The sequence below is a fragment of the Pseudonaja textilis genome, chromosome 2 (genome assembly GCF_049901715.1).
Source record: "Pseudonaja textilis isolate UNSWEBS1 chromosome 2, rPseTex1.2, whole genome shotgun sequence".
NCBI classification, from domain to species: Eukaryota; Metazoa; Chordata; class Lepidosauria; order Squamata; family Elapidae; genus Pseudonaja; species Pseudonaja textilis.
Genome location: NC_141991.1, coordinates 159898933 through 159922378, shown reverse-complemented (window position 1 = coordinate 159922378; position 23446 = coordinate 159898933). Strand labels below are relative to the sequence as shown.

The following is a 23446-nucleotide window of genomic DNA, read 5'->3' as shown; positions in this document are numbered from 1 at the left end:
GTATTCCATGCCAAAGGAGAAAAGCTCTTGTTACAGGATTAGTCAGAATCCTTAAACACTTACCACAAGTCTATTATGTCCTTTTGGCTCAATGGCTAATAAGATAAAGCTATTGACAAGGAAAAAATAATAATTAGTAGATTTAACAACATTCCTCAAAGATCAAGGTGTCTTGCCACATTTGGTATAATTAGTTTAAATGCTACTTTATACTTAGTCATTTCTAAAGCAATCCTCATCTTCAACATCTTTCAACAGTAGATGAAATTCCTTTCACAGGACTGATGTCCATATAACTGATAATGGATTGCAGTCTATGAAACCATGCTGTAATATAATTACTATTTTTTAAAAAAATGGCACAAGATTTTTGTAGGCTTGTAAAAATCTAACATTGTTACCTTCATGGGAACTGAAAATACAGGGAGCTTAAATGCTTAAATACACAGAATGTAATTTAGTTAGTCTACATATGTCTACTAAAACATTCCTAGACAATCTTCAGAAGGTGTCTCCTGTTTTAGAAGGGGCAACATAAGGCGTAAACTCATTGGAAAATAATAATATGAATATTAGAAAAAAATCTGTATAATGTGGATACACATCCACTAAAAAAAAGGTTTCCAGGTTTTCAAGTTGATAAGTCTGGTGAGAACAATGAAAAAACAACAGCAAAAAGATGTACACCATGGCCTTTCTTATTTCATTGACCTTTCAGCTCTCTTAAAAACCATTATCTATCTCCAACCTTTGTAGTATGCAGCTGAGGTAAAGAATATACAAGGAAAAGTTAAGAAAAAAGGTAAATAGTAGTAAAAGAAGAAAGTGAGGGAAGAGCAGATTTGGAAAGGCTGCAAATAGATGCACTGTAAGGAGATGGTTAACATTTGGCCATCTTTTGTCTCACGCTGCTTGAATTTCAGGCACTAAGTTTGGAGTGTAAACATCTGTTGAGCACAAGGCATATGTTGGCCAGATTGTGCTGTTTCGGGCTCAGATAGAAATTATATAAAATCACGAAGTGTCTGACACCAAGGTATATAAAGGAGGGACTGATCAGAGGAGACGCAAGAGAGAGAAAAGTACAGACAATAACTAAACAATAAAATTTTGACATTTCCTTGATGCATTCTGGATTTTATAATCATGGTCAAAAACAGTCCATCCACACCCCCAATCTGTCTTCAGCATCCAAGCAGAATTGTAAATTGTTCTAATCTTTCATGTTCTATATTGTAGCCAGGAGTTCTGGAGCCAGGACCCACAGGGATAGCTGTATTCGGTTATATAGGAGACAGGGTCATAGCCCTGTAAGAATCGTTTCTGACATTTGGGGAACAATAAATTATCATCTTTATGATGAGCAGCCATGTTTATAATATATGATCCAGGTTTTCCAAATATATGGAACTCTTCTTGAGGTTGGATAGTTAGATAACACAGAACACATTTTTGATGAAAATAGCAATCTGATTTGCAATTTATTTCAGCCTTATATAGTGAATGTTTCAAGAGTGGGGGGAAAGACAAATCTAATAATAGCCAAAGGTCTTTGATTGAGTCAGTCTTTCCCATCTTAGCAACCTTTAGATGTTGGGTGACATGGTCTATGATTTTACTCAGCAAGTCCAAAGGCCATTACTGGAGATAATACTACAATATGGCTATACATGTGCTTTGGTTGTTCTAGACTAGAGCCTAGAGTCACTGCATTTAACACCAAATAGTGGAAAAATAAGAGTCTACAACTGAAAAAGATATTTTAAACCAGAGACTGATAAAACACCACTTTTCTAAGTAAACTTTTCTTGAAAATAAAAGCTTATACTACATTATGTGAATAGCCACTGAAAGGAAAGCAGGATTTTTGTAGAATGGAATTTCCTGTCCTAAGAATGGTCAATGAGAAGGTGCTCTACAGTTTACCTGTCCCACTTTGAATAACTTCTGGTATTTCAGAATTATTGTTTAATCTTTTCATACTTCTTGTATGAAGAATATATTATTTCAAATGCACTGCATTAGTCCAGATATGATGTAACTCGGGCATGAATCACTGTTGTTTAATCTACCTTCTCCAAGGAATTGATGTAACTAGAATATCAATCTCAGATTGTCAAAGCCATTCCTACTCAAGAGTTAAAATCTGGGTATCCAGGCTTGAAGTCTGCTCTAAAGATATAACAAAAATATACATCTGTTTTCAAGGAGTCTTTCTCAGGATTCCATCACAATTTAATAGTATTTAGCATTTGCAATATCTATACACTAGTCTAGCAGTTTTTCAATGAGGGCCACATAGCATGGATGTGAGCTGAATGAAAGATAAACCAATGTTAGTTTGCCAATGCTACAGTACTACAAAACCCGTATTTAAAATATTACAAAGTCCATCCTACACGACCCTCATAACTCAGAATTTTAAGATATGAGGACTTGGGCTCCCACAATTCTCCAGCCAGCATGCTGGCTGGGAATTCTGGGAGTTGAACTCCACACATCTTAAAATAGCTGAGTCGAGAACCAGGGGACGACTCCAGTACGGGGAGGAGACGGCGGAGGGAAAGGGAACTTTTCGGAAACTTTTGCTGCGGATCGAATTTGTTACTATGATCCATTAGGTGTCTTGCACATTAGACCCTTTCAGGACCGTTCCAAGCACGATTAGAGACACCGCGCTAGATACATATACCCTCCGTAGGAAAAGGGGAACGAGATGGGGCAGAGCAGAGCGGGCGTTGATAATGGCGCATGCGCGCCATCATGTGATCGTCGCCCTTTCTTCCAACATGGCTGCGCCCAGTTCTGCTGTTCGGACTCTTCAGCTTGTGCAGGTAGAGCGGAGGGTCTGGGCGGGAGGAACGGGGAAGGTTCGATCCTCGAACGAGGAGAATGATATCTTGATTAAGAGTCTCGTCGCCTCGCCCTGTTACGTGGGACAGCGTAGCGCTGGATCGTTTAATTCAGCTCAGGAGCCTGCATGGCAACCGCGTTATGGTGTTGCGTTCCTCACCGCAATTCTTCTTTTGCAATACGGCTGCTGGTCTTTTCCCAAGTGAAGTGGAAACCAGTGTCGGGTATCTTTGGCATGTTGGACTTACCTCGACAGAATTCAGATTTTTTAAAAATCGCATCTATACTTAAGTGGGTAACTTTGGGGCCAATTTCCGCCTCCCAGACTAAGCCAGCCCGCGATATCGGTGCAAAGGAAACAGTGGGATATATAGAGCCCTGAAATCCACGGGATAAAAGTAGATTGTAAATGTAGCTAATAAATAAAAATAAATGTGATGTTTGGGATTTACACACATAAAGATTTTAGGTTAGCCTTCTTCCAGATAGGCTAGTTTCTTATGTACAGGTATGTTAAAATGATTAGTCCCCCAGAAAAATCGATTGGCCTAGTACTTCACAAAATTAATTATTGTAGTTGTGATTGAGTGCTAAAGCATTTTTGTCTGCATGTAATCTGTGACTGTACAGTGCCATTTATTTAGTGTTTTTTAATTGTATTTTAAACGCATCTGTGGTTTTTTAAAATAGTAACCAGCTGCTATGAATACTCCCCTGGCAGAAAGACTTAATATATCTTGAAATAATGATACAATCTTTCATGAGACTATAAAATTAATCACTATGGTATCAGAAAATGATAAGGACCACAACTTTAGAGTTAAAAGATGGAGAAACGAAGCTGCAAGTTTGCTGTGAAACCAAAATATGTACTGTGCTTTCTAGAAAGCTAAAAAAATAAGTTATCAGCAAAAGTTGTACAACTGAATAGCTGAATATTTATAATTGAACATAAATTGTATCAAGCTTGATTGGCTCTACTTGGCCATCAGGATTTTGCTTATTGCTGCACTGTAACTTGTCAACTTTGTATGTTATGAATGGTAAGAGTCAGAAAATAATATAGAAAAGTGTAAAATTAGTATATGTCTCCTGTTATACTGATGAGCAGTGGGAGCATAAGGATACTGTACCTTTCATCTCTGTAAAATGGAGGATAAGAATACTGATACATTTTATCTCTGTAAAATGAATGGAACAGCAGGAAGTGCTCTGTGGTTTGAATTTGCTGAGCATTATAGGGTAAATAATAATACTCTATAATAATTAATATAAAATGATGATGCACAACTTTTTGGGAAGATCAAGGCTCGGCTTTTATGTTAGCAACAGTAAAATATTGTATCTGTGGCAGCAGAAACTCTAAATTTGATTTCAGATTATTTAAAGAAATTTAAATCCAGTTTATGATTTCCATTCATTAATCATCCATTTCCATCTTATTTGTTAAAATTTACAAGCAGATCCAAACTTTGTAGGGGGTCTAAAAGCCAAAATTTTATGGCTCTTACGTAACTATGATATTAGATTGTTGTAGAACATTCCTTCTCCAAGCATAGAGACTAGGAAATTTATTTATGGTCAAAAACCAATATTAAGCATAGTACAATAAAATGCAGTCCAATACAATCAGATTAAAAAACAGGTGAAATCACAAAATTAAAGTATTACTACAGTGGGTTTAAATTAAATTTATGGAAAGAAGATGAAGTATGGAAGGCAAATTAAGATATATTTATTAATTAATCAGAAAAAAGTGAAGAGCATTAAAAAAGGAAATACAAATCATTTTAGGAAAAACAAATTATCAAAATTACTGAACAATTATTGTCTTGCATCAATAGCAATTGTAAGAAATTTGTTAGTTCTGGAGATATTTCTAAGCTGACGAGTAAAAGGATCTCATGATCCCTTATCTCTGGGATGTCAAACTTGATTTCATTGAGGGGTGCATTAGGGTTGTGTTTGACCTTGGGGGCTGGGGTGGGCATGGTGGGCATGGCCAGCTTGACGTCACTTGTATGGATGCCTGTGGTGGCCCGAGCACTCTGCCAGCGAAATCGGCTTCCTTATCTCCATTTTCAGTTGTGACAGCCTCCTGCAGTGTTCTGCCAGCGAAAATGGAGCTTGGGTGGGTTGCATGTGCCCCTCCGGGCCCCATTTTTGGCTGCAACAGCCACCTGCAGCCCTGCAGTCCAGCCAAAACGGAGCTCACCTGCAGAGGCACCCTGCGGGCCATCTCTGGCTCTCGGGACTTGAGTTTGATACCCCTGCCTTATCTGATCATATATAACTATGACTTGGAAAAGGAATAATTAATTCAGTGCACCATGTTATGCAAAAGGCATTACAGCAGGAGTTGTGAAACTATTTTGTTTCCTCTAGGGAGCATCAGCAAAGATGTTATAGAAATGAAACATTTTAAAATCTTCCCTCTGAGAGCATAAGGTAAAATGTAGCTTGCTTTATTTATTTTCCATATTTCTGGACTGCCTATCTATCTCTCAGAGTGCCTATCTCTCAGAGTGACCCAGCAGTATAGTTTTTGAAGGGATGTTCTTTTCTCTGTTTATTCATAACCATAATGGACAAAGAGCCTGGGGATTGGGGGTAGGGGTGAACTTTCAACCAGTGAACAGTAATACAAATCCATGCACCAGTCCTATTTTAATCAGAATAAACACCCTCTCTCCTTAGTGCCACATTAGTTACACATGGAGTCACTTGGAGTAAATTCTTAAGAATTTGGATTTAATCCTTTCCAGAGGGGCTAGGGAGCTACAAGGTCCCAACTGAACACCTCAAAAAAAGTTGCACATATGCCTTAGTCAAATGAAATTTTAACACTGTTGGGATATGCTGTACTCTTCTAGAAAAGTTGATTTTAGGGCATTTTGGATTTTATAGTTTTGGTATGTGCTATAATTGTAAAAACAATGAAAAATCATGCCCAAAGAGTTTTTAAAAGATTTTTTTTAAGCCACCGGGCAAGCAGTCTAGGTCACTTTGCAAAAATTAAGACTTTAATTTTAATGTAATTATTTTAAGTCATTATTTATTTAATTTATTAAAATTTATTTATTTTAATCAGTGGAATGGCTTACCTCCAGAAGTTAGAAGTGAGTGTTTTATCCCTGAAGAGATTGTATGATATAGGGCAGTGGTTCCCAACCTTTTTTTTGCCCCGCACCCCTAAAGAAATTTCACTCAAACCTCGCACCCCCTGAAATTTAGACTTTAGGAACTACTGAACGCGTTAAATATATGGTAGGATTGAATCTTTACAGGTATGTATGTGCCGGCCACTAAATAACGATACTTAACTCTAAAATGAAAACAAAGTTAATCCATTGCATAATAAATAAAAATGCCAACATATAGCCAATATCCTATTGTTTACCTGGACTTTTCTCGCACCCCCTGGAATATCGTCACGCACTCCCAGGGGGTGCGAGCACCCCAGGTTGGGAACCCCTGATATAGGGTCTCCTGCTCGAGCAAGGGGTTGGATTAGAGCAGGTGTCGCCAACCTTTTGGACCTCAGGGACCACCAAACTCATAATTTTAGATCCCAGGGACCACTAACTGGTTCTGTGGGCATGGCCTAATTTGTGGGTGTGGCTTGGTGGTCATGTGACTGGCTGGACATGGCTTGTATGTAAATATTATAAATATTTATATAAATATTGATTTTTTTATTAAAAAAGAGCAACTTTTACCCAAAATCAGGCAAAGCAGGCAGATTGAGTTGCTCACAGAATCATTCAGTGATCTATCTATCTGCTCATCGTCACTAGCATTTGCTTGCAGCAAACTCTCAAATTTGCTTGCTGTGAGTCGGCACTGGCAATTTTCAGAATGCAAGCAAACCTTCAGTCTCAGTCTAAATTTGCTTGCCTGAGTGCACTGAATTTTCTGCAAGCAAACCTCGCAGGTTCAGCTGTGCTGAACCAAAGATCTAAAGACTAGCTAGAAAGCAAGAAATCCAACCATTTCCTGCTTCCTAGCTAATCTAAATCTCCTAGTACAGCAGAACAGATGATGGTCAGAAAAGGGAAAAATAGCAATTTAGCAGGCAAGTTTACTGGGTAAGGAGTGAGTGGGCAGGGAGGGTTCCCATGGGTCATGTGAGCGATACAGCCTTGTGTTTCTGCACAGCCTGGATTAATTGCTTTTGGGGGGTGCTCTGGGGGTGAGATTTCTCTGCGGCCCACTAAAATTTTCTTGCAGCCCACCAGTTGGCGACCACTGGATTAGAGAACCTCCATGGTCACTTCCAACCCTGTTATTCTATATTTTATGTTCTTAAGTGCTTCTTCAAAACTATCAGGGTCTGCAGCACTATCTTAAAGCACTATACTGTGATGAATGAAAGTGAATATCCCCTTCCCAGGATAATGTTGCTGGATCCAATCTGTGTCAGTCACCGGGACCAGAGGTTTAGCCTTCTGAGCTTTTGGACTCATTCTGGAGCCCACCCTCAGGAAACCTCTCTGTAGCAGTGTGTGTTACTTTTTGGCCATTTTTTGTGGGGGGGGGTGTCGATCCAAATTACTTATTTTGATCACAAGCAGTTTGAAATTGAAGAAAAGGGGAACCAAAATACATATCTTATTCCTCTTCAAGTTGGATTTTAGTTGATACATGCCTCACATGCTACCATGAAACTTTATTCTGGAGTTCTTATGAACCTGGCTTGATTGAAAATTTTGGGCCAGATGTTGCAGAACTAAGGTGAGGTCAAAGATAAGAGTGTCCAGCTCTAAAACCTGCCTGCTCATTTGTCAAAGTACACTCTGTATTGACCCAGCTAGTTAAGTTTTTAACTGTTTTTAACTCTCAGTTATTAGCTGGAGATGAAACCAAAAGGACCTGAAAAAATAATAAATTAAAAAAAAAAACCCTTGGTCCTGGGGCAAGAGGATATGAGATTGAGACCAGAGATAATGACTCCAATTAACTCATTCCTGTATTTCAGTATTTTTCATTTTTATTTGCTTTGACTAATTAGCACCACTCAGATGGAGTTCAGGATGCAGTTTCTTTTGAACTCTTCATTGTTGGCAATAGTTGTATTTCAAGATGGAAACCTCTACATTGGGATTATTGTGGAAAATAACAGTTTTATAATAAGGTATAGCTCTATCCATTTAATGTAGGTGTCTTGCTGAGAAGACATATTATTTAAACTTCAGTTTTTCACTTGCTAAATCACTCTTGATTTACATGTCACATTCACAATCTATTACATAGCATAGATTAGAGTAAGACTTGATAAAGATATTGGATAATAAATTTCTGGACTTTTGTTTGCTTTCAGTTTCTAGTTTGTGACAACATATTCATAGAAATATTCTTATGTGAAGTGATCTAAATTTAAATATTATATTACACAAATTACTATGTTTCATATGCATACACCTTTACTGCATTTAAGAAAAAACAGTGTTAAATTTTTAATTATGTTCAAGAAATAAAATTTCTGTCATTGGAAAAGGTCTCTAACTACTGCATAATTCTTGTTTTACTCTATGGGCTCTGTTAAGGAATTCTCATTTTATGCATTACATAAAACAGTGGATTAAAAACCATGAGTTGCCTCACTTTTCTATGCCGTTAGTTTATGTTTATTTATGTGTAGTAATGTTGAATAAATTATTTTTGATTTTCTAAATGTTGTCTGGCAGATAATATCTGTTTCTTGATAGATTACATTATAATGTACAAATAAAAAGCTCTATTGTTATTTTTCGTGCTTTGGGTAGTTTATTTAGGCAATTTCCCTTTTTTAGGAATGAAAAGAAACAAAAGAAAAATGACCAAAGGTTTTTTTTTGCCAGCCAGAAAAGTATTTCTTATTCTTATTCTCATCTAAATAAGTGGATTTTTTTCATAGTATTTAGTTGAAATTGTTATTACTGCATTAATAGACTGGTTGTTATTTTGAGGCACAATTTGAAAAATATGTACCTTTATTTAAAGATAAGACAGTTTCTAACATCTTGTTTTGTTTGTCCTCATGATTTGCCTTTGCGTACTGGGGCTTAAATTCATACCCAGGAAACGACCAAAACCATATGGAATTCTGTGATTCCAATTACAGTAAAGGACAAATAAGAGGATAGTCTAAGCATGATTTTTCTGTTTCCTGGGCTGCTGCTTCTACCTCATTAATCAGTGTTCAAATGGTCTAAGAGAAACAGTTTGCTGTACTGCCAGCATAGCAGCTTCATAGCGGCGGCTTCATCCCTTTCCCCACCCCCTGTATGCCTTCACAGTGGGGAAAACTAGAGAGGGAAACCATCAATCTTCTTTGTCACAGATGTCAGCAGTGATTCGCTCCCTTCTTCCTGTGTTGTCCCTCACTCCCATGCATTCATGCATAAGCACACACCACCTGTATTTAGAATTAGTTTTCTTCACCTGCTCTATGCCACAGGCACACGTTATAGGTACCTAACATTCCAAAATGCAAGCCAATTGCGATGGCATAGAGAATTTTGAATAGTACTTTTCAAAGAAAAAGCCCGTGTACATGGTTCTATGCCAAAGCTTGGGGCCCCAAGTGTGCAAAGGAGCCTGTCTGGGTTAGGGATTGTGGTTGTAGTACATTTTTGGCTGCTATATATATTAGTTATTTTATTTTTATTAATATTCATTGCTTAGAGTTCCTTGTTGAAATGGGTGGCTATACAAATAGACAGAGAGCGATGGAGGGAGGGAGCGAGGGATAAGATGGGATGGACAGATGGACGGACACAGTAATGCTTACTTCTTTATTTATAATCATATTTATTGACCACCCATCTCCCTCACAGAGTAACTCTGAGTGGTGGATATACTTCCTCATATTTTAACCCCTAGCAGACAAAGCATTTACATAATAATTACAACATAATTTCAGTAAGTGTTTTTAGAATTATTTAATTAATGGAAAGGCTATTGTGATTTGGATGTGACTGACATGTCAAAGAATTGAAATATATGTTGGAGTCAAGGGGAACAAGAAATGAAAATAGGGTAAAAATTTCAGAAATGTAGATTGGATTTTTGTTCTTCAGCAAGTCATCAAGAATATATGTAAGTGAAAATATGACATGATATATTTGTTCATTTGGACAAAGAATATAAAGTGTATATAAGACTGAAGTATGGAATATTTGTAGTGAATATGGAGATGAAGGTTGACTGCTGAATATGATAAAAGCAGAAAAAAAGTGTACACAAGAATAATTGACATACTTAAGAAATGGTCAACACTGAACAGAAACTATTGCAAGACTGTATAATGTTTCCTTGGGTGTTTAATTTACTTATGAATTAATGCATATGGAATGCTATATGCAATATACTAAAAATGTCAGGAATGAATGGGAATTAAATATAAAAATTAATGATCACTATGGAAAAAAGTATGTTGAGATGATTTGGTCATGGAGAGAATGCAGGAGAACTGAATTGCAAAACAAATGCATAAAAGCAGAGGGGATAGGTCAAGAGAGGACTAGGAAAGTGATAGTTAAATGGAGTTGATGGGAACTTGAAAAAGAGGTGAGAAGAATAAAGAAAAAAGACAATGTATCTACGAGATAAGAACATTATGGAAGCCAGTTGGTTGTAGGGATAGAAAGTTATGAAAAGATACACTGAAAAGTATTGATATAAAACTGCTAGGACAGTAATTAATCTGCTGCAAATCTATACAACCTCTGTCTTCACTCTGTACCAAAGGACTGAGCAACTCTGTTCAGAATCTAAAATCCATTGAGACATTTTCCCATGTAAAAATGGCTCTCATCTGAATTTGCATTTTTTGCAGTTTATGTTTCCTTCCAATGGGAGTTCCTCTCTCTCTAATCCTTTACTGACTCCAAATCTTTTGAGTATACGGCTCTAATGCCTGACCTCAACATTTTAGTGAAGCACATTCCAGCTCCATGATTTCATGACACCAGGCTGAACTCCCTGCTAGGCTGCCTTCTGACTCTTGCTGGGTGGATAAACAGTGAACAATGCTTATAGAAGACCAATCTGCTAGGTATGGCTTTAGTACATTGGTTTCAAGAATTCTCTTTTATTCCTCTCAGTAAACTGAAATGCTTTATGCTGCCTGAATCCTTCACTAATGAAGAATCAAAAATAGAAATAGCGTACAATACCATTCAAGAAGAAATTTTACAAACAGCATAAGAACAAACTTCATGATCTCATCACTTAGTTTATCAAAAATGTTAGCCACATACATCCTTCACGTTTTACTGTCATATCAGACAATTTATATAACTGCAGATGTTATTCCTTTTTCAGGAATAGAGAACCAGGTTTAGGTGTTGGCCTAGGAATGGGGAGACTTCCCATTCAACTCTGGTCTCAGCTTTACAAGCTCCCTTGGTTACTACGGGCCAACTACCTCAAAAGGAGGCCAGGGGTTGTTTGGAACAAATGAGATGAGGGATCATGTTGTAGTCTGCCTTAAACTTTTGTTTCAAAGGCAGAATAAGAATCAAGTATTATCCTGTTGTGCCTATATCCTTGAGAGTATCTTCACTGTTCTGTAATCAGTATTAATTATCTTTAGAATTTAAAATTTGCCTCCTCTTTCTTAAATTTTGTTGAAATTCTAGTCATAGTGCTTTTAGCTAAATTTGTTTCTCAGGAAATAGTACAGTAGAGCCACTTCGAAATACATCTTCTAGGATTGTAATTAAAGTCCATTCTGGCTGGATAACTTGCAGGTGCCCTCTGTATCTGCAAATCTATACAATTCAAATGAAACTGAACTCCTGAATAAACGTAAATAAAACTATGCTGTTAGGTTTCACCCTTATTTTTTTTAGTGGTATGGTTTATTAACAAATTAAGTTTTTTAAAAAAGTAATTTTTTCCTCTTCTCTCTTTTTCTGAAATAGTGAGCCTTGCTTGCATTTCCCTCCTGTTAATAAGTTTCTTCCACCCAAAATTCCAAGCTGGGTAGAGACACCTTTGCTGCAGATGTCTTGGAAATGGGAAATAGCCTCTTAAAGCCATTTGTGCTTATCGGGGTTGTCTGCTATAGTCTTTGGGTGATACTGAATGGAGAGGGGAATGAGCTTCGATTCCAAGCTCTGAGAAGGACTATGGGGAGGTAGTGATTGTAATTTGGAGGAAAATGGGATTCTTATTAGAAGTCCTAGTAATACTTTCACCTCTTCCCAGCCTTAAACACTGGCACATGGAAAATATTTAAAATAAAAATATATCCAGTTGATTTGGAGGTATATGGGATGTTTGAAGTGCAATAGATCAAATTCTGACAGCCTGGATTGCTGAGAGGCTGGTCAGCCTTAGAGGCTGGGAGGGGAATAAAGCAAGCTTCCTAAGATGTCGTAATTTAACTAAGCCCTACATATGTAATTGTTTTAATCTTTTCTTCCAGAACTTAGTTGCTCCCAGGCGTTTAATCATTTTGGTTTCTCTCTGAACTCTCTCCAGATTATCAATATGTTTCAGTGTTGAGGTATCCATAATTGGGTTACAGTATATTAGATGTGCTTTTTAATTCTGCATGTAATTTGATCCATCCTTAATCTTTTTTATTATTATTTTTAAATAGATGTTTTAAAAATGTGCTACAGTGTGGCTATCCTACAAGTTTAATGAACCATTTTCCCTGCCTGCCTGTTCAGGTTTCTGTTCAAACACAGAAGTGACTTTTCTGCTTTTTCATAACAAAGAGGGCATGAATTCAAGGTGCCCTCTTTCTGAGGCTGATACTAATCCACGTATGCAACGCTATCTCATCTAGCTATCTAGTCTATCTTGGAGGGGGACCTGGTACCTCTGAATGACTTTTACTACAACTTTTATGTATTAACATACCTTGCATTATTTTTTTAAAAACAAAAATTTGGGCCTTATATTTAGCTATGGGGTCTCCAACAACACTTTGCTGTGCCACATAAATTTTGAAACGGAGCTGAGTTTCAAAAGTACATTATGTGTTCAAAAAAGTACATTATGGGTTCAAAAAAAAAGGAAGTAAAAACAAATTATTCTGGATGAATGGAATCCCTGGAGTTTTTTAAGAGCAAACCTATATCCTAAAAGAATGTGAGGTTTAAAAAAATTCTATTACTGCTAGAAGTGGTGAGCTTGGCACCAGGATGCAGATTTTGGACGCAGGAGCCCTTTTTAGCTTATAGTGCATTTCTAGTCTTTGCTGTGTATTTTTCAACATTAAATAACTTTTTCAGCAGAAGTGATAATGTGAATGAAATTTGCTCCATCATTTAATATGGAAGGTAAAGTTAAAGCGACCACCCAGGAAGTAGCTTGACTCTTGAGAGATGGAACTGTCAAACCTTTACTGATGATTGATGATTTGAAATGATTCCTTAAATAGCCTAATACCATGTTATTGCCCGGGTTCTTTTTCAAAGCTTACGAAATAATCCAGTTCTGTTTAGACAGTCATATTTTAGGCTTTCCATTTTGTATCTACAGGCAAGCTTTTCTCTGAAAGGAATCAGTGGATGGGTAGTGCTTAAAAGACATCCAGGCAACCAGAGAATGAGATGGTTAGGAAAAAGAAATTGAATAACTAGAAGTTGATAGGATGATGCAACAATAAACAATGTGGTGACTACGTATTTTACAACAGGGGCTTTGAATTTTGATCCCAGTCTCATCCATTTTTCACTCCATTCTGTCACTAAAGAAAAGTGCAGATTGCTAGTACATAACTTCATTTTCATTTTCTCTTACAAGCAATGTGTCCATTGTTACTTTATACTGCAGTGTTATTGTCTTTCATAATACACAGAACAGCAAAAGAAAAATTGCCTCTAGCATTAGGCAACCTTAATATAAAGGAAAGAAACTGAATAGGAAAAAAGTAGATTTGCTCTTCCATCACCTTTCTTTCAGATCAAAATGAAAGCAGTGACTAGACAATATTTGGATTAATTACTGTATGAATTTTGTTTACTTTGCTGGAAAAGTTTCGATTTAAGCTGTTTGTAAAAATAGCACACAAAAAAACCCTATAGCAATAGCAATAGCACTTAGACTTATATACTGCTTTACAGAGCTTTACAGGCCTGTGTAAGAGGTTTACAGCGTCAGCATATTGCTCCCAACAATCTGGGTCCTCATTTTACTGACCTCGGAAATATGGAAGGTTGAGTCAATCTTAAACCCCATCAGGATTGAACTCCTGGCAGTGGGCAGAGTTAGACTGCAATACTGCATTCTAACCACTGCACCACCGGGGCTCTATACTACCTTTTAGTATAAAGTGGTTTTTAATGGGCAGCCATTGTGACCTTATTTGTGCTGCTCCCCAAACTTGTTGGATTCATCTGAGCTTTATGGGAAGAAGACCAAGCCTGCATAAACTATATGTGAGCTGTCAGTGATAATTTACCTATATCTATACCTATGGTTATGGTTTTCTTGCAGAACAAAGGTCTGAAAAGAATTTTCTCAGGAATTCAGCCAACGGGGATTCCTCATCTGGGGAACTATTTTGGTGTCATCACAAGCTGGGTGAAGCTACAGGAAGAATGTAGTTCTGTATTATACAGCATTGTGGATCTCCACTCCCTCACCATTCCAAGAGAGCCAGCTGTTTTAAGGGAAAGCATCCTAGACATCACTGCTGTTCTCCTGGCCTGCGGCATAAACCCACAAAGATGCTTCCTTTTCCAGCAGTCCCAGGTCAGTCTCTTCCTCTGGAGGTTTCTGCTTGATTTTTCTAGACCGTACTATATATGTGTATCTTTATGCTGTTACCCACATATCTACATCAATATTCAAAGCTAATTTTGAATAATCCAGAAGGTATTTCCTATGGAAAATGGACAGGAAAGATTATCAGCCTTTTAGGGGATCTGCTTCTGGGCTCATTAACGAAGAAATCATTTTAGCCAGTTACAATGTTTGTAATGAAAGAGCAGGCAACTATGCTTCAGAGTGTTCATCTGGCTTCCTGTATAGACAGCCCTGGTCTATATTAGAGACTTAAATGGGGAACGGAGAACACAGTAAAACAAAATGTATTGTGAGGCTGTCTTTTTATGGTTTGATTATTTGCACAGCAATGTGGAGGAAGAATTCCAGTAAGGAAAAGAAAGGAGTTCCATTCTGATGTTAAATTGCAATGGTCCAAAGAAGGCATAAGAAGAGTCTGCTTGCTGTAGCTTTGGCGGGGCATTGGCATCTCTGGGATCTGGAGAGAAAAGAATTGGTGCTGACAATAAGAGCAGCAAAGGCAGGAGGGAGAATTAAAAATAATTTTGCATTGTTTATGAACTCTGGAGTAACATTTGTAAAGAGGAGGTTCTGCATCATTCAGGCAGAGTTCACGGAATGAGAACCTCAAGTGCATGAAGAGAACAGACGCACTGAAGGTGGAAAGCTTAAAACTGAAACACATTCTATGCTAAATCGTGATTGCTACAACCAAGATTTGTTGAACAGGCTGCAGAGGGATTCAGTTTTCATAACACAGGGAGCCATAAACCATTGGTTATATAATGCAATAAGCCAGAACCAAATAAACTACATGGTTTAGTACAGTGTATGAACACAAGCTAAGTGCAACGTGGTATTTTTCCTCCATGTGTGGAACATAACAAATTATATTGAAGACTGCGAGCATGCTTTGCAGTTGCTCTTACATTTAAGTAACATAGTAAAATGTTACTATGTTCATTTGCTTATTTTCTGCTCCTTTCCTTCCTTTCCCTTCAAAGCATATAATTCTCTTCATGAACATTGATTTAATGGTAGGGTTCTGCCCACAAAACAGGAATGTTTGGTGCCAGTGAAATAATTTGCAAAATACCTGCATTGGGGTGAATTTTATTGTTCTGTCTTTAATTTGTCCTTAGCAGCAGGAGGCTGACTCAAGTGGTCACACAGAAACTGCTGATCTTATATCTGCTGTTCATCGACTACCTCTACAAACACAAGGCTCCCAGTGCTTTCTTTTCAATGCCCCAAAGTATGCAATTTGGCAAGTCAAGGCAGAAGCTTGAATGAAAAATAGACATCTTGCATGAAAAAGTTTTCCAAACACTCTGAGAAGCTTCTTTAATTTGTCAAAATTTTAATGGGTCCTAATGTTTGTTTAATAATAGTAAGAAAGACAAAAGAAGTTTGGATAGTGGATGTGACAGTACTGGGAGACAGCATAATAGAAGAGAAAGAACTGGAGAAAATCTCAAAATGTGAAGACTTGCAAAGAGAAGCAGAATGACTTTGGCAAAAGAAAGCAGAGATAGTTCCAACACTAATAAGTCTAGTCCCTAATGTGGTGTTCCAACAGCTTCATCAAACAAAACAAAAACCCAGTACCAGCTGCATTGGTTACAATAATTAAGAATCTCCCAAGAGAAATTGTAAACATCAAAAGAGAACTAGAATATATCAGAAGGGAACCACTTGGAATATTTGATTTTAAATTAACACTGTCTCAGAAGAGAAGAGAGAAAAGAACCAGTGGGAGACAAAACACGCTGCATTCAACAAAAACATTCTAACACAACCTGACTAAAATATGTTTAGTAGAGTATATGGATAAGTCAGATTGCATCTTCTTTACTGGCTATTAATATTCTTTGCTCATTCAATGGTTTTTACAAGAAATAAAAGGATTATCTTTTTTTGGAATTAATGTGCCAGATTTTTTTTCTTTTTCAGAATTAGTAGTTCTGTACTGACAGAATACAGAACCAAAAATACTCTTGAACACAGAATGACAGATTCTGCACACAGTTCCACACCGCTACTGTCTGAGCTCCTGCTTTGGATTGCAGATTCAAATTGACACAAATGTGGTTCTCTGGCTGAAGAGTGTCATTTTCCAGAAACAGAGCTGTAGAATTTTGTTCGAATTTGCTGCCACTAGCTAATACTATTTTTCTGACCATTAATAACTATCTTTTTTTAATAAAGTCAGGCAATGTAGCGCTGATAATCAGAACTTTGATTTAACTGTTTCATAGTTTCTATTATACACAGATTTTTGATAGTTTGGATGTGAGTGATCTGGAACGGCTATTTGGCTCTGAATCTCATTGGCTGAGTTAAAAAGGAAAAAATCTGGAAAAGCTGCCAGAGGGATACATATGTGAAATCATTCAACATTAATGCAACAGTCAGCTTATTTGAAAAATGTCATTTCTTAGAAAACTATCCAAAGTAGATTAGATTAACAGGAGCCCACAGAAAATATAACTTATCAGAATATATGAGAATTTACAGTCAGAATCCAAAGATAAAGGGAAGGCATTGATCAAATAACGTTGACCAGCAAAGAAAAAGGGCTAGGGTTATCTGTCCTGGAAGACAAATAATCAAGAAACACTCAAAACTTTATGCAAAGGGTTGTTGGTTATTCCTGTTGTTGGTTATTGTTATTATTTCAGAAAATCAACTATCTCCATGTTTGGACCAAATAAAATTGAAATGTGAATAGCAGAATAAAATGAGTATGAGAAAGAGAGTACATTCAAATAGAAATTTACAAATCAGATCTAGGTGCTCATTAATACGTAGTCAAAGCTCTGGGGATCAGTAGAGGATGCGATTTTGGATGATCACATCTTTGGCAAATTCAGCTGGGTAAAGTACAATGGAATTTATAACATTTTATAATACTTCTCCATATTTTCAGCTTATACTGCAAGAAAGATTTCCAGAAGAATAAGTATTCTGATCATAAGCTTTCCCTTGATTCTGGTTGTTTGGATATGAGATTAAACTGGTTGATTTTTGATAAGAGGGGAGATACGTTGTAGCAGAGATATAAAATATTGGTTTTGTTTCTTTGTATATTACAGTCAAGGACCAGTCTTAAGTACACATTGGGAAATGCTTTTAAGCTCCAGGCTTGCTCTAAATGTCTCCTTATTTGAGAGTAGGAGACAGCCAGAATGGTTTAGGATCCAACAACTGGCTTCTCATCTGCACTTTGCCCAACTACCTTTCATAGACTTGGAGAATGATGGGATTGGAATTCCTATCTTAGCTTTGCCCTTCAGAATTGGGAGTTCTTTCTCTAACCTCAGAGGACAGAATCCTATGGCCTTTAGGATGGTACCTCAGAGGCTCTTGCACTCATCCTTTTGATATTTTATCAATTGGTTAGGCATTAAAAATCAAATAAAAATCTAAATGAATTATTTAAAGTCAAAGATTACCTTTAATATTTTTGATGTGATGTACAAGTAAGGTAAGTTATAATTAACACAGATCAGCAAGTTAGTTGAGCCAAGAATATATTTTTGGGAACTAAAATAACCCAATCCATGGAATAAATAAATATAAATATCTATATATCTCTCTATATATGTATGTGTATGTGTGTATGTATGTATGTATGTATAAAACCCTTGCCTTTTATTTGGAAGGATATCTTCCAATTGATGTTGAGTTTTTATAAAACCACAATGTACTTATTTTCGTCTATCATTTGTTTCAGGTGCCTGAACATGCTCAGCTTAGCTGGGTCTTAGGGTGTTTGATAGGAAACCAACGTCTAGAACATTTTCCTCAGTGGAAGGTAAGGTTCCATTGAGAAGACAGAGGTGAGTTATCTGGGAAGGTTATTTTCCATCAATAGCCCATTCTTCACAGCAGTAGCCCATTCTTCTGCCTGTGCATAAACATAAAGAGGAAGTGGGAATGCTTGATGATGTGGCTGAGATCACTAAATATTTGAATCCTCTATGTTCCAGGTTTTTTTTTAAATTGCACTTTCTGTAGGCTGCTCCTTTCCTTTAAAGAATTTGCTTAAGTTACTTTCTGATTTTGGACAATATTCTTATAAATCATGTAAATGACCTTCTAATCTATAAATAAATAAATAAATTCTCAGTTTATGGAAAAGCAACCTGTCCTAATGATGAGTATTTTATTCAAGATCAAATAATAAAGAGATTAATCAAGGTTATGTTATTTTTCTACCACTAGCTTAAGAAGGCCAGTCAGACCAGTGGAGCGACAGTTGGGCTCTTTACCTATCCTGTCCTTCAAGCGGCAGATATTCTTCTCTACAAGTAAGAATGACCGTTTTTCTATTTGCAGATGGAATGCCTGTAATATAACGTGTCAGACAAAAGTTACAGCTGAGTTACTGAGAGCATCCAACTCCCTCCAACAAAATGGTATCAGCCATGGAGCAGATCCCCTGCCCTTCACTTTAAGAAGTGTGAATTGTTCTGTAGCAGATATTATGGAGGGTACTGCTGGAAGCCTGGAAGGAAAGCAAAATAGAATTTCCTTCTGCTCCAGCTTCTGTAAACTACCAGCAAATCTAACTGTTCTATTTAGCACTCTGGAGTGGAGTGGCGTGGCGTGGCATGGCATTAGAATAGAATAGAATAGAATAGAATAGAATAGAATAGAATAGAATAGAATAGAATAGAATAGAATAGAATAGCAGAGTTGGAAGGGACCTTTGAGGTCTTCTAGTCCAACCCCTGCCTAAGCAGGAAACCCTACACCACTTCAGACAAATGGTTATCCAACATCTTTTTTAAAAACTTCCAGCGTTGGAGCATTCACTCATTCTTCAGTTTTCTGAAGGAGTTTGAAATAAGCAGATAAGATGGGCACAGTTTTCTTTTTCATTTGAAAGGTCAACACATGTTCCTGTTGGAGAAGATCAAATCCTCCACTTGGAGCTGACTCAAGATACAGCCCGCCAGTTCAATAAGAAGTATGGGGAGTTCTTTCCAGTACCCAAAGCCCTTTTAAGTGAGTAAGAAGAATAGCAAAAAGCACAACAAGCTGCTGGTTGAATAATATCAATGTCTTTGGGATGGGAGGAGGATTGGGCAACTATCAAAGAAAAGAAAATTCAACAATGAACCTTTTTGGCAGTCTGAAATAAATATATGTCATCATTCCAACTGGGAAAATATTTTTAAGGCCACAAAAGCTACAGGAAAGGCTGCCTGTCAGATCTAGAGAGTAGCTTGGTACTCTGCATCTCGTGTCCATCAAGCCACTCTGCATCTGATGAAGTGAGTTGCAGCTCACAAAAGCTATGACTTAAATTAAAAATAGGCGAGTCTTAAAAGATGCTACCAGACTCTTTCTGATTTTGGGCTATAATACTAGACCGACATGACTCTTTTCCTATATTATGTACAGATTGTAATTTCCTATTTTCTTTTGATTATAGCCTCGGCAAAAAAAGTGAAGTCTCTTAGAGATCCCACCTCAAAGATGTCAAAATCAGACCCTGATAAATTAGGCACGGTGTGTATCACGGATAGTCCTGAGGAGATAAAGCTGAAATTTCGCAAGGCTGTGACGGACTTTACCTCCGAAGTGACCTACAATCCCGAACATCGCCTGGGAGTCTCCAATCTTGTGGCTATTCACTCTGCTGCCACAGGGCTCAGCACAGAGGAAGTGGTACAGCAGAGCACTGGCCTGGATACAGCCCATTACAAGGCAGTGGTGGCCGAAGCGGTCATTGAAAAACTTGCACCAGTTAGGAATGAGTTTAAGAGACTAAAAGAAGATAAAACTTACCTGGAAGAGGTTCTGTCATCCGGAGCAGAAAAAGCCAAAGAACTTGCAGCTCCTGTGTACTGGGAAATTAAAAGATTGGTGGGGTTGAACTGAATCCAAGAAAAAGTAGCTATCATCTTTCATTACTTCAGTATGTGCCATAACTTCAGTCCTGTTTTGAGGATCCAAAAGAAGATTGATTATCAGATTGTTCCCTCACATGTATTAATTATTTTAGAGCCAGGCTTGGAGGCTGCAGAGAGCCAAACCACATGCAATACAATGAAGACATCTAAGTATGGTTAGGGTGGAAAGCTGAATCTGCTCCAAGGGCCAGGTTTCCCACCAGATAGATGATTATGTGGGGTGGAACTTCTGGACGAAGATGCCCTTTCCATTTCTGCCACGTAACTGTCTCTTTGGTCCACTAGTGGCTGCAGTTAATTATTCCCAGGATCATTTGAGTGGTGAAGACAATTGTAGCTGATCTAGCTTTGATCTGCCCTCAGGGGCAAAAGATGGCAAGATATTGAGAATTAAGATCTTTAAGGACTACCTTGCCAGTCCAAGTAAAAATGCTGTGAAGCCAGCTCAGCTGAAAACTCTCCTCTCAAAGTATTCCAAGCAAGTTACAACACTATTGTTGAGACTTTTTAAAAAATGATCCCACTTTTATTATTTTTATAAATAACTCAAGGCACTGAATGTACCCAATACACCTGCCTCCTTCCATTTTCCCCACAACAACTCTGGGGTGAGTTAGGCTGAGAAAGAGTGGCCTGCCTAAATCACCCAGCAGGTTTTCATGCCTAAATCAGGATTAGAACTCAGTCTCCTGGTTTACAGCCTGGTGCCTTCACTACTAGACCAAACTGGCACTTCGTTGCTCCCAGGTCTATGCCAGAATAGCAACTTTCCTGAGAAGAAAGACAAAAATAGAGCAAAGCCCTGAAGGAACTTTATGCTGAAGGAGCTCAGTGAAGTGATGGCTCTTGTCTTAGGGGAAGAAGGAAGTTCAATCTGGTTTGCGGTCCCAGGGATAAAATGGGGAGAATGGATAGTTCAGAGTTTGAAGATTCCTTACTCACTTCTTTTATCTTTTCCTTCCTCTTTCCAGTATGAAAGCTGCCCTAGATAACCTGGGCTTATGTGACAAAAATGGCACACAATGCTAAGCAACGGTGTTGCTTAGAATAATCTGCCTTCCTAATGCAGGCTTTGGTTGTTCCATAAGAGAGTTTCTCAGGGCATTTTATTCTGTTACAGAGTTTATGAAGATAGGAAGTGGCACTTATTTTTTAATGAAACAAGTTTTGGGAAAAGTCAGCCACATATCTCTGGATATTTGAAAAAGGAGTGCTGAGTTTATAACTTGTGTTCTTTCTCAGAACAGAGAAGTTATTCCTTCCATTCCATAAGATGTGAATCACATCCGTGCATCTTTCTTCTGGTATGTTTGCAAGTTTATTTGAAGTGCAGCATAACTATGGAAAACAGGACACCATTATTATACTGTGGATGCTTGGCAGGCAGAACAGCCTCTGCTGTATGAACTTAGATTTTTTTTCACGTGCAGCCAGACTGGTTCTGAAACAGACATCTTCACGTTTTTGTGCCTTATGTAAGAGTGTGAGCAAAAGACTACAGCCCGAGCCAGGATTCCCAAACAGCTGCATAGCAACTCCATGCTCTCTTATTTTGTTTCATGTTTACTGACTTCATAGGAAGCCCTGCAAACTCCAGAGCCAGTTTTCCACTGTCATCCCTTTAACGTTTAGCATTGTTAGATCATGGTCTTCAGAAAAATCCCAAATGATGTGGGAGCAGCCATAAACCTACCCAGCCAATGCCTCGTCATCAGTTCTCTATTCTTCACACCCTGCCTGCAAAACTAATTCTCCTGTAAGGTTCCCAGAATTTGTGTGTAAGCATTCATGAAAAAAGCCTTCCCTAGCCCATTGTGTGGAAGAAGAGGGTATGTTTCTATTGTATGATGATACCTCTGGCTGTTCCCTCTTTGAGCGATTCAAAAATGTGAAATATAAATAAGTAAGGAAATATTCTACCCAGCTATATAGCACGATCATGGTTGTGCCCTGTGGCTACGCGGCCAGAGCCAGCCCAGAAAGCACTGGCCCAGCCGGTCAGCACCTCTTGCAGCCTGCCAGAGAGCTGATTGGTGGGTTCCCGGGAAAGGAGGTAAAGGGCAGGATGCTAGCATCTTCTTCTGAATTGCCATCTGGAAACTGTTTACACGTGGGCTGCCTGCTAACCACAGACAGATTCAGCTCTCTATCCAGACTCATCAAATGGTGTGTTTGAAAACAAACTCAAGCTCTTCATTTAACCATTTTAGCTCTTTAGTGGGATTAAATTCTCTCTTTTGCAGGCTAACTTAAACAAATGTTTACTTTTGTGTGCAGATCTCTCTGTCATCATCAGCCACCACTGGTTCGCTTTTCAGTGTCAAAATTGTAAAGGTCCTATGAGATAGGCTGCTGCAGAGAAGCACTTGGGGAATTCAGTGCTTTTCCTGCACTCTGTAATCTTTCCCAATTCTCTTTAAACTCAGTGCATTGACACAAATCCCCCACATAAACTAATATGAATTGATATAATGGAAAGAGCTGTTGGGCCCGTTATCTCATTCTAAAGACAGTGAAAGATGAAAACAGTAATAAAATAGTAATAGACATTTGTTGCTGAATGAACTGGAAACTCTTGTTGGTAAAATGATTAAAATGCTGGTGAACGGGAAGTAAGTTTTATTCATTTGGATTCTTTATTTCCATACGCTGTAAAAGCAGTGAGATTTCTACCAAGCATCTCATTATTGTCAAGTGTTTTTGTTGCACTGCATAGCTAAACCTTTGATAATTTTGATACAGATTAGTGATAGCATGCTCCATGCAATGTGGTAGCAGTCAGGTGGACGAGGGAGGTTTTAGGAGAGTTCCAATCTTAGAAAACGCAGAATCTCAACCAAAAACTGACAAGCCAGGAACGGTATTTTAAGTCCTGAACTGGGTCCCCTAGAACTGGGAAGCTAATCACTGGCTGGATGATTAATGAGACACAGCATATT

At 37.8% G+C, this 23446-nt stretch overlaps 1 protein-coding gene and 1 long non-coding RNA gene across 2 annotated transcripts in view; one reads left to right on the top strand and one right to left on the bottom strand.

The window, feature by feature from the left end:
- Positions 1-2743: 2743 nt before the first annotated feature.
- Positions 2744-23119, top strand: WARS2 (tryptophanyl tRNA synthetase 2, mitochondrial). Its single transcript, XM_026713285.2, has 6 exons — positions 2744-2834; positions 14293-14550; positions 18320-18400; positions 18811-18896; positions 19478-19596; positions 20027-23119. The coding sequence occupies exons 1-6, from the start codon at positions 2745-2747 to the stop codon at positions 20473-20475; spliced, it is 1083 nt and encodes a 360-aa protein (XP_026569070.2). The 5' UTR covers position 2744; the 3' UTR covers positions 20476-23119.
- Positions 20403-23446, bottom strand: part of LOC148127210 (uncharacterized) — a 26140-nt gene continuing 23096 nt past the window's right edge. Inside the window, exon 3 of the long non-coding RNA XR_015742073.1 lies at positions 20403-20533. This is a non-coding gene — a long non-coding RNA (uncharacterized LOC148127210). The remainder of the gene's footprint in view (positions 20534-23446) is intronic.